The following is a 10493-nucleotide window of genomic DNA, read 5'->3' on the forward strand; positions in this document are numbered from 1 at the left end:
TATTATTATTTTCAGCCTCCAAGTGAACCGACTCCTTGCAGCGCAGTGTGTTGTTTGTCCCAGTAGCCTACATGTGCACATCATTGTTGTTGGAGCGAGTGGGCGTGGCCTGAGAAGGAGGAGGCGAAGGAGACGGGGGGATCTGAATAAAGTGGGCGGGTCTAATGATGGACAGTTTATGTAATGAGCAGCGCGGACTCGAGGCTCGTATAAATAGCGCCGTGCGCTTGCCCTAACACTTCATTCACGACTTAAGGAGGGACGCGTGAGGACGGTTTGCGTGATTACGGCACCCGAACGCACACAGTCGCATAAAACACACACATACACACACCCCGAGGCGACTCTCTCTCCCACACACACACACGGGAGGTTTGTGGAATAGAGTGAACATGCAAGGACGGGACGGATAATAAGACTGGATCCAGCGCTTCACCTTCACCTTTTGGATAACCTGGAAATTTGAACGCGCCTTTTGCGCACGGAAGAAGAAGAAGAGCGGCGAGCGACGCGCGCAGGAATATATATATATCCCCCTTCTTCTTCTCCTCGTACTTTTGTGTGCTTTATTTATTTATTTTTCACCCCACATTCTTTGAAGCCTTCCTTCCACTTTGGGAATAGGAGCTTGAATTTTTTTTTGGGCTAGGAAATATTCCCCGCGGGTGACCCGGCTGCCCCGCCACAGCATTTTGGGAAAATATAAAAGGATGGCAGCTTGGTTCACCTTTCTGATCGCATGCTTCAGCGCGCTCCTAACGCAGGTAAATAAACCATTATCTTCATCATCTTCTTTATGAGTTCTATATCTGACAATGTTGCGGCGCAGAGTGCTGAAGAACCAGAACTAATAATAATAATAATAATAATAATAATAATAATAATAATCAGATCTGAGCTGAGAGATGAAGAGCGCTTGACAACACAAAGCTGCATCTTTTTTTCCTCTCGCTAATTTTTTCCTTTCTCCAAGTCGAGCTGCATGAACAGTTCAGTAAAGTATACACAACTGCTTCAAAAATTGGTTCACAGGAAATAAAGAAAGAAATAAAACAGGACTGGTGGTGTGTGTGTGTGTGCTGTGTGTGTGTGTGCTGTGTTTTTGGAGCAGCTGTAAAGGATTAAGTGTGTGTGTGTTTTTTTGTATTGTTTTTGTTTGTTTTTTTTGGAAAACCTATAAAGGAGAGCAGTTTAGCAATCCAGGATGTTAGGATCAAATGATGAATTGATGAACGATTTGCGGGATCGTTTTTAGGAAATGCTTGAGTTTGTGTTGATTAAATGATGGAAAGGAACTACACTGATGAGGAGAAGTGTTTAGGTCTGATCAGGTCTGGTGAAGATCATGGTACACATTAAACTATAATAATAATTATAATAAAGATGCCAAACTCTTTCCTGTTACTTTTGTTGTTAAATGAAACATCTGTGGCATGAAGCCACCATAGACACCAACATAAGCTTCAAAAGGTCAACCACATGCACCTTCACAGGCAGGTTAAACACACACACCTTCATGTCTTTCGTTTTGTGTCTATATATAAATATCTAGATACTGGGATCTGGTTTTTTCGAGCTCAAGCTCCACGAGTTCAAGAATTTTAAAGGTCTGCTGGCGAGCGGAACCCCATGCAGACCGGACTGCAGGACTTTTTTCCGCGTTTGTCTGAAGAACTACCAGACGAACGTGTCTCCAGGAGACTGCATCTTCGGCAGCAACATCACCCAGGTGCTGGGCTCCAACTCGTTCAGGATGGAAGAAGGACACCAGAGCCTCGTACGCCTGCCCTTCTTCAACTTTGGATGGCCGGTAAGAGAGAGAAAAAGATTGCAGAAAATGCAGTTTAGTGATTATTGCACAGGATATAAAATCTGATGGTGCAGAAGCATGCACCTGCACAGCTCTTGAGCTCTTAACGCTTGTTTATAGAATCAGGAATCAGTTTTATATCATCTTCACAGCTTCAAGGTGTATTTATGAGATTTTCTCCTCTTAGGGATCGTTTTCTTTGGTTATTGAGGCCTGGTATTCACCCACAGAGGATCCACCTGTAGGTAAGTACTTCCACTTTTATCCACAAGAGGGCGACACTATAGTACACACTAATGCTTTACTGAACTGTTTTTCTCTACAAAGTATTAACAGAGCTTATGTGCACTGTGTATTCATGTTAGATTCAATTCTATTATTATTTTTTGTTGCTCTGATGAAAAAGCGTTTCTGTTGCAAAAAAAAGCCAGCAAAGCTGTTGTTTTTGTGAAGCACACGTACAATCGTGGAACTGCGCTTTCCTCTGGCTTCAAAAACACCTTCACATTCTCATACTCAAACACAATTGGACTTCCTTTAGTGTATTTTTGGCGTGGGAAAGCGCAGTGGGCTTTGGTGAGAATACTCGACGCTTGCCAAAACCATCCGACGGCACTTTCCTGTATTTTACACCTTTCTGTGTCCCGCCCTTTGGAACGGGATAATAGCATGGGAATGTTTTTGCGCTCGACTTAAAGGAAAAAGGAAATTCAGGGTCTTTTTTTTTTGAATGCCTATGGATTAGAGTCCACCTCAAAGTCCGTTATCAGGAGCATAAACGTATATATATATATATATATATATATATATATATATATATATATATATATATATATATCTTTCTTTCACCCATCTTATAAGATGTTTTCCTTTCTTTCTTTTCCCACAGACTCAAACAACCCCGACTTACAGATTAGTTCTTTTCCCATCCAAAGACAGCTGGAAGTAGGGGCTGAGTGGTCTCAGGATGTCCAAAGCAGTCAGCAGACGGAGCTAAGGTATTCTTACCGGTTCATCTGCAATGAAAATTACTACGGAGACAGTTGTTCCAAAATATGCACGCCCAGGGACGACCGTTTTGGCCACTACACCTGCAACCCAGACGGGCAGTTATCCTGTCTCCCTGGCTGGAAAGGGGAATACTGCGAAGAACGTAAGCAATCAGAGATCACCACGCACTGGCCTTTAGGAGACTCAGGGTCTGCTTTAGTGCTTCACCTTGCTCTCAGACAGGAAAAAAACAAACCTGTGTTCTTTCTCAGGTCTACATCGGGCCTCTGGTTTAATCGCCCAAACTCATAACCCTCTATTTGTTTAAAAAAGAAATTCAGATGTAACCCAGGCACCTAGTCGTCCTGGAGATCTGCTGCCTAGTAGAGTTCACTTCAAGCCATGGGGACATATTCACCCAGGTGTTCTGTAGTAGCTGGAGCTTATTCCATCCATATGGCTTTAAATGAAACTCTGCATGGCATGCCGATAAATCTTCGCGCTACTTTTCCTTTAATTTCCATTACAATTTCCAAACCATGTTTAAAAATCTTAAAAGATCTTTTGCTCTGCCTGCTATTTGTAAATAATAAACCTTCAGGCTGTTTGGTCTGATGCAGACCTTCTTTTTTCTTTTTGCATCCAGAGACCTCTTAAACTTTTTACTGCAGTGGTTGTTTACTTACAAAACGTTTTTTTATTGCATTTATCGTTAGAGTTAAGTAGATGTAATTTAAACCCTGCTCATTTCCTGTGTTATTGAGGTTCGGATAACCGATGTTCGGATTAAGCCGATAACCATGACTCAGAAGGTGATGATTAATATAACAGCTTTAATAACCATGTTATCTTTAAAACTAGGCGTCTTTCTTTGTCGCTCATCTACGGCTATGTATGTTTGGAAATAGCGTACCTTTTTAAAATAAATGTAATCTGTATGAGTTTTATAGTAAAGCTCTAAAGTAAAAGTGTATGTAATGAATGGAACCAGGCCCAAGACAAGGAATGGTAGGGATTAGTGCCCCAAGAGTGCGCTTTGAAAAGCATGGGTGGATTTTAAGAGAAAATCTGGCAACCCTGTTAGAAACATGTCCAATATGTCAAGCCAGCTGCTTTCTCTAGCAGTCTGAGTAGCAGTCATTATGGTTAATGCCATTACTGAGAGCCCCATGCGGTTTACTTTGCCAAATGCTCAGAGTTTGGATCTGGTTTCGGTCCTGGTTTTGTGCCTCTGGTGCATTTTGTCCCTCCTGCAGCATTTGTAGACTCTAATAAAACATACGCTGCAGGTATTACTGCAACTTCATCAGGGTGAGACTAAGAGTCACTCTAAAGGTAGATGAGAAGATGTACGCTTAAACCCCTGGCACATGAGATTAAAAAACAAGTATATATATATATATATATATCACATCATTACAACATGGCTAGAACTTTTCTATTTGTACTTATATTTGCTTTTGGGGTTTTTTCTCATAGAACGTTCTTAGAGATTTGATCTTAAATGTGTGCTTTGACGAAGAAAAAGGCTGTGGATATCTGTGACCTAGATTTAGAGTGGGAGTGAAAGGTTTTAAATATATAGGGAGAAGCACAAATTTTATAGGGAAAGAGAAGTGGGCATGCGCAGACACCTTTGCTTATTACTGGAGAAACGGGATAAACTACGGCGCTGTGTGTGTGTGTGTGTGTGTGTGTGTGTGTGTCTGTGTGGGCGCGGGGCCAGAAAGAGAGAGAGAGAGGGAGAGAGCGCGTGCTTGGTAATTTAATCCCGGGCGAGCACGCGCCGCGCTAATCGCAGCGTTATTATCCGACACGCGCCGCCGTTGCGCGCTCCTCATTGTGGCTCTGCGGCGTGGCAGCTGCAAAATTACGGTTCGCGCGGCCTGAGAACAACAATAGCGGCAGCTGTCCGTCTTTTTTCTTCTTTTAATTGAGATGGAGCATCTGTTCCGGTCCAAAAAGCAGCAGTTCAACCCACTTAAAAAAAAAAAAAAAAGGCTCAGTGTGTCACCCAGAGGCCAATTACAAACAGCGAGGGCACGCGCGCCTCACAGGTTCTGACCAATCAGGTGCTCGTAAACCAGGGAGGGGCGTGGCCAGGTTAGCTCCAACGACGATATTGGGATAGAGCGGAATCCCTGGATTAGCAAAAGTAGCTAATACAACTAGCACCTGGAACTTTTCAAAATTACGGTAAAAACGTTTGAGAAGTGAAAATTTCATACTTATTAAGAATAATAATTAATCTAATCTAAACAGCAAGCCAGTTCGTTAGCCGAAAGTAGCTAGCGCGTATAAGGCGAAAGCTCGTTGTCATGGTTACAGTGCGTGAGCTGCTTGTATATTTATATATAGACACAAAATGGCGCCATTTTATGTACAGGAAAGCAGCAAAATGTCAGAAAAAGTAAATTCCTTACCATTAAGTCATTAATAACACGTATTGTGTCCAGATGGAGAATTTCACAATGTCCAATAGTGAGAAACAGACACACAGATTCTTCATGTCTGCTTAATATGTGATCAGCTTTGCCTCGTTGATCAAAAATGTGCAAGGTCATTATTTCGTGTTTATAACTCGTTATTCCAAGATATCATTATTTCCACATGTTGGGTCCAGAAAACATAAAAATAAGTAAAAATCAGTAAAAATAAATAAATAAATAAAAAAATTAGTCTCAATCTCTGAGAATCAAAATAATATGGAAAAATAACGAGACAAGGACAAATAGGTTATTGAGTCAAAACAATGAGGTATTAAGTCAAATAAACAAGGTATTAAGCAGAAATAACAAGAAATTACGTTTAAATAATGAGTTAAATCAAAATAATTGAAATAATGGAAATAATTGCATGTGGCAATCAAGAGGGGTCAAAATTCAAGGCACAACCACATCCTCAACAAAGAAAACGTCTTCATGTTACTGTAGCCCTGTGTGTTTATGGCCAGAATACAGGCGTATCTTCATCAGATCAGCTAAGAAACATTTGTTTACAGAAAAAAAGTCATGCTACATCTCAGAACGTACGTTAGTGCTATCCAGGTCAATATCATTGTTAACGATAGCAATCCAATCTTGTGAATAATAAACATCGTTGACATAAGATCAGTGTTGATCAGCGTCTGTTCGTGTGTTTGTTTGTTTGTTTGTTTGTTGTGGTCAGTTGGGCCAAGGAGTCGTTTTTTTCTGTGCTAGCTCCCTAAACTTGCCTGTTTCTCATCAGTGGATAATAGAGATATGTGTTTCTCCGAGTGGGTTTCTGCTATTAATCATCATTAATCTGCTATTAATTAATTAAAGTCACGCTAGTTTGGTGCTCATTAGCTACACCACATGACTTAACCTGAGGGACAGGTGAAAGACAGTCCTAAATAACCAGCGATAGCTACCGAATTATCAGGATTGTTCTTATTGCTGTTGCTTAATTCACATTAATTATAGCAGGAAAGTTGATTTATTTTGGATGTATAGAGAGTTCCTGTGTTATTAATTTACATTTCCATTTCCTTTCACAGCGATCTGCCTTAAAGGCTGCAGTGAAGCTAACGGGAACTGCTCCAGCCCTGGGGAATGTGTGTAAGTACACAAGTTCACAAGAGCTATTTGTTTTTGGTGGCAGTTAATGGACCAGTATTCCAAAAATACTCCTTTATCACATTTTATACAAAAAGAAATGGTACAAATCAGTGCAATGTTTAAACTGTGTAAATATTCACCGTGTGCGATTACGTAAACGCAGAGAGTTAATTGGGTTCGGTGTAACGAACGCTGTTCTGTGGTTGTGTGGTGCAGGTGCAGAGAGGGCTGGCAGGGAATGTTCTGCACCGAGTGTAAGAAACACCCCGTGTGTAAGCATGGTACATGCCACAAGCCGTGGGAGTGTCACTGTAAAGAAGGATGGGGGGGACTCTTCTGTGATCAAGGTGAGTCTGAACACCAAGCTGATTAAATAAATAACCGATTAAATAAATAAACATTACGAGATTAGAATGAGTTCAAAGCTTTTTACAGAAACTTTCTGAAAATGAACCCCAACCCCCACCCCCCACCCCCCGTCCCCCGTCTTTACACAATGGTACATTCCTAATGTATATTCAACTGTAATGCCACTGCATGAGTACAGCTTCTACTACAACCAAATGCAGCTCCTTGAGGCTTCCTTTTGTGTTATTAAGTTACACAAGACAGTTAAATCATTCCAGATGTATGTGTTTTATATAGAACACTTCAGCGTTTCCTCCCAGTGACAAACTAGAGAACCTTTAGGAAGCTGTATGGAAGTTGTTTTCAGAATTTCTAGAGACAAAATGCGGAAAAAAATGTTCCCATATTCCGAGATCAATTAGTGTCAGAATTCCAGAATCAAGCCTTTAAAAAAAATAGGTATCTCTATCTAAATGCAGGAACCGTTTTCTAAAAGCAGGAACCTTCTCCTTAAAGAAAGAACCTCATTTAATGAACAAGAACTATTATCTGACAACAGGAACTCTTTTCTGAGAAGAGGATAAAAGAATGAGGAGTAGGAACCTCATTCTAAACAGGAACCATTTTCTAGGGGAAAGAACCCTGAACTATTTAAAAGGAACCTGTTTCTACAGTTATATACATTAGGAATGTACTAATGTTTCTTTTATTTATCGTTGTAAAAGAATTGTGATTTCTGACACTGTAATTCTAGCATTTGGACAAAAATTGACCATTCTTTTGTGTGACTGTTTTGGTGTATTGATAGTGTAAAGGGTTTAATTAATCAGAATGTCAGTGAGCATGAGGCAGCGGCGCATACGCAGGGTTTCGTGACTAGCGAGTGGACTCTAGGCGGTGATTTAAGTGCTATCATTCACATTTGACACTAGATCTGAACTTCTGCACCCACCACAAGCCGTGTATGAACGGAGCCACGTGCATGAACACCGGGCAGGGCAGCTACACGTGCACGTGCAGACCGGGCTACACCGGGGTCAACTGTGAGCTGGAGGTGCGTCACTGCGACAGCAACCCGTGCAGGAACCGAGGACACTGCGTGGTGAGTTGTGCACACTGCTGCTCATGTGTGAAGATTAACACGCTAATAGAGCGGGTCTGCTAACAGTCGTGTCTCTCGCAGGAGCTGGATAACGGCTACACGTGCACGTGTCTGCCAGGGTTCGAGGGCACACACTGCGAGCACAGCCTCCTGACCTGCGCAGACATGCCCTGCTTTCAGGGAGGGAAGTGCCACGAGAGAGATAACGGACGCAGCTATCTGTGTGACTGCCCTAAAGGATACACCGGACTCAACTGTGAGAAGAGAGTGGACAAGTGTACCACTCTGCCCTGCGCTAATGGTACGTCCCGTCCCCACCTGCTGTCTGTGTTTGTGTGTGTTTACCTGTGTGTAACTGAACACCCGCTGCTCCACAGGTGGGGCGTGTGTGATCCTGGCTGGCGTCCGTATGTGCAGCTGTCGAGCAGGATTTACAGGCCAGCGCTGCGAGATCAACATCAACGACTGCTCCTCCAACCCCTGCGCTAACGGCGGCACCTGTCACGATGGCGTCAACGAATACACCTGCTCGTGCGCTCCGGGGTTCTCCGGACGGAGCTGCGAGTTCCACAGCGCCCCCTGCTCGTCGGAGAACGGCTGCCCGAACTCAGTCATCACGAATCCCGTGCACCAGAATGACCAGTCTGGGGACAAATTCCAGTGGGCCGCCATGTCCCTGGGCGTAGGTTTGGTCGCTCTGCTCGTGCTGGTGTGTATGGTGGCATTCTCTCTGCGTCACATTCACCGGCAAGCAGCGGCCGAAAGGACTCACGATGCCATGAACAACCAGTCGGACACGCAGAGGGACAACCTGATCCCGACGTCGCAGCTCAAGAACACCAACAAGAAGGTGGACCTGGAGGTGGACTGCGGTCAGGAGAAGTCGAATTACATCCTTAAGAACTACCATCTGGACTACAACTCCACAAAAGAGTTTAAAGAAAGACAGACGCAAGAGGATAAAAGTCACAAGTATGAAAAGTGTTTAGAAGATAAAATACCGTTGAGTAGAATGTACAGGTGAGTCCAGGAGACGCTTAAATAAAGAAAAAATAAATAAATCCTCTTTCACGATTTTCCTTCTTAACACCGATCTTTGTGTGCAGTGAAAAGCCGGAGTGTAGGATATCGACGATATGTTCCCCGAGAGACTCCATGTACCAGTCTGTGTTTGTAATAGCGGAGGAGAGAAGTGAATGCGTCATAGCAACCGAGGTGAGAACGACTGAACGAACAAAACCGGGGGAAAAAACGACATGGGATTTATTCTTGAATACGTCCGAGCGATGACTCGAATTCTAATTGTGTGTTTTCTTTTGTTTCAGGTATAAACACCATAACCGGAGGTCACAGAAGATGGAAGATGGGACGATCCGAGGGGAAAAAAACACAATCAAAGCAGAAATTTTCTGGATTGTTTACAAAAAATAAAAAGAACTGAAAGACTGGATGATTTTTTTGTGATGTCCACTGCTGCTCTGGGAAACTTGAGGACGCAATAGATGAAGTTTGCTTTCGGTGTACAGACGTCGTGTACAGTCCTGGACGCTGTCGTTTTTTGTTTTATTTTTTTGACCCCTACGGTATGGTTTTATAGTTTTTCCCAGTCGAGCTTGTAAGGAAGGGGAAAAAAAGCAGGACTTACACTGACTGCACTGCAGGAGGACCATAGGGGGGAAAAAGGCTTTGGCACTGAGACGTGGCCCCTCCCCACATGGATGGAGTGAGCGCTCTCTCTCTCTCTCTCTCTCTCACTATCATGTGGTAATCACAGACACGTCATCTGCCAACTAATCACATCGAAGGTGCCAGGGACTTCCAAACCTTCACGCCAGCATCATTGCCCGCTATGCAAAAAAGGAAAGGAAAAAAAAAAGAAGCACGGATTAGAGGAGAGATGGATGAGGAATCATCACAGCCTCTTCCATCCGAATCACGAGGAAATGAATGTCTGTACAAAACAAATCATATCAAGACTGTATTTTTTTTTCTTTCTCCAAGATTGTATGCAGCCCAAATTTCACAAAAAAGCCTTAAAAGGAAGGAGACGGACGGGACCGCGTTATCGTGGGATTCGTGGAAAATAAAACAGGAGTCGATGCAATCAAGGACCAGCGTGTAGCAGCAGCAGCAGGGATCGGAGAGACTGGAAAATAAAACTCAAGTGACTGCACACCAACCACTGACTGCCTATAAATTTAGACCAATAATGTAATTTTTAAGAAAAAAAATGATTATTTGCAGAGTTAATTTAATTACGACACACTGCTCTTTATATGTTTTATACTATTATTTTTTTGTATATAATGCATATTTATAAAAAAAACACACACAAACTGAAGAATAAAAAAAAAATAATTCTTTCATGCCTTTGTTTTTGATTTTGATATAGAGATATATATTTATTTTTTTTATTTCTCTTCAAAAAACAAAAAAATCCCTTGCACCCTGTCACCCCCCCTTCACTTGGCTTGAAAATTGGCTTGAAATTTAAATCCGTTGCCTCGGCTACCGGCCCCTCGAGCTGGCGAAGTGCGGGGAGCGAAACAGATGCCCCCGGGGTGCAACCCTGCTCCGCCATAAAAACAGCGGCATATGCCACCCCTCTTGCTCTCGGCCAGCTCCACGTGGCGAACGCTGCGGCTATAAAGCGCTCACATGC

At 42.8% G+C, this 10493-nt stretch overlaps 1 protein-coding gene across 1 annotated transcript; it reads left to right on the forward strand.

The window, feature by feature from the left end:
- Positions 1-229: 229 nt before the first annotated feature.
- On the forward strand, positions 230-10197 carry dll4 (delta-like 4 (Drosophila)). The gene is made up of 11 exons (XM_058379622.1): positions 230-764; positions 1553-1810; positions 1998-2055; positions 2700-2963; positions 6321-6381; positions 6598-6728; positions 7662-7831; positions 7913-8132; positions 8209-8851; positions 8938-9046; positions 9157-10197. The coding sequence occupies exons 1-11, from the start codon at positions 711-713 to the stop codon at positions 9160-9162; spliced, it is 1974 nt and encodes a 657-aa protein (XP_058235605.1). The 5' UTR covers positions 230-710; the 3' UTR covers positions 9163-10197.
- The last annotated feature ends 296 nt before the right edge of the window (positions 10198-10493 follow it).

The sequence above is a fragment of the Hemibagrus wyckioides genome, linkage group LG25 (assembly GCF_019097595.1).
Source record: "Hemibagrus wyckioides isolate EC202008001 linkage group LG25, SWU_Hwy_1.0, whole genome shotgun sequence".
NCBI classification, from domain to species: domain Eukaryota; kingdom Metazoa; phylum Chordata; class Actinopteri; order Siluriformes; family Bagridae; genus Hemibagrus; species Hemibagrus wyckioides.

Coding starts and splice junctions, on each gene's coding strand:
- dll4 (XM_058379622.1), top strand. CDS start 711: ATGGCAGCTTGGTTCACCTTTCTGATCGCATGCTTCAGCGCGCTCCTA. Junction 2,056..2,699: donor CACAGAGGATCCACCTGTAG/GTAAGTACTTCC, acceptor CTTTTCCCACAG/ACTCAAACAACCCCGACTTA. Junction 7,832..7,912: donor GGAACCGAGGACACTGCGTG/GTGAGTTGTGCA, acceptor TGTCTCTCGCAG/GAGCTGGATAACGGCTACAC.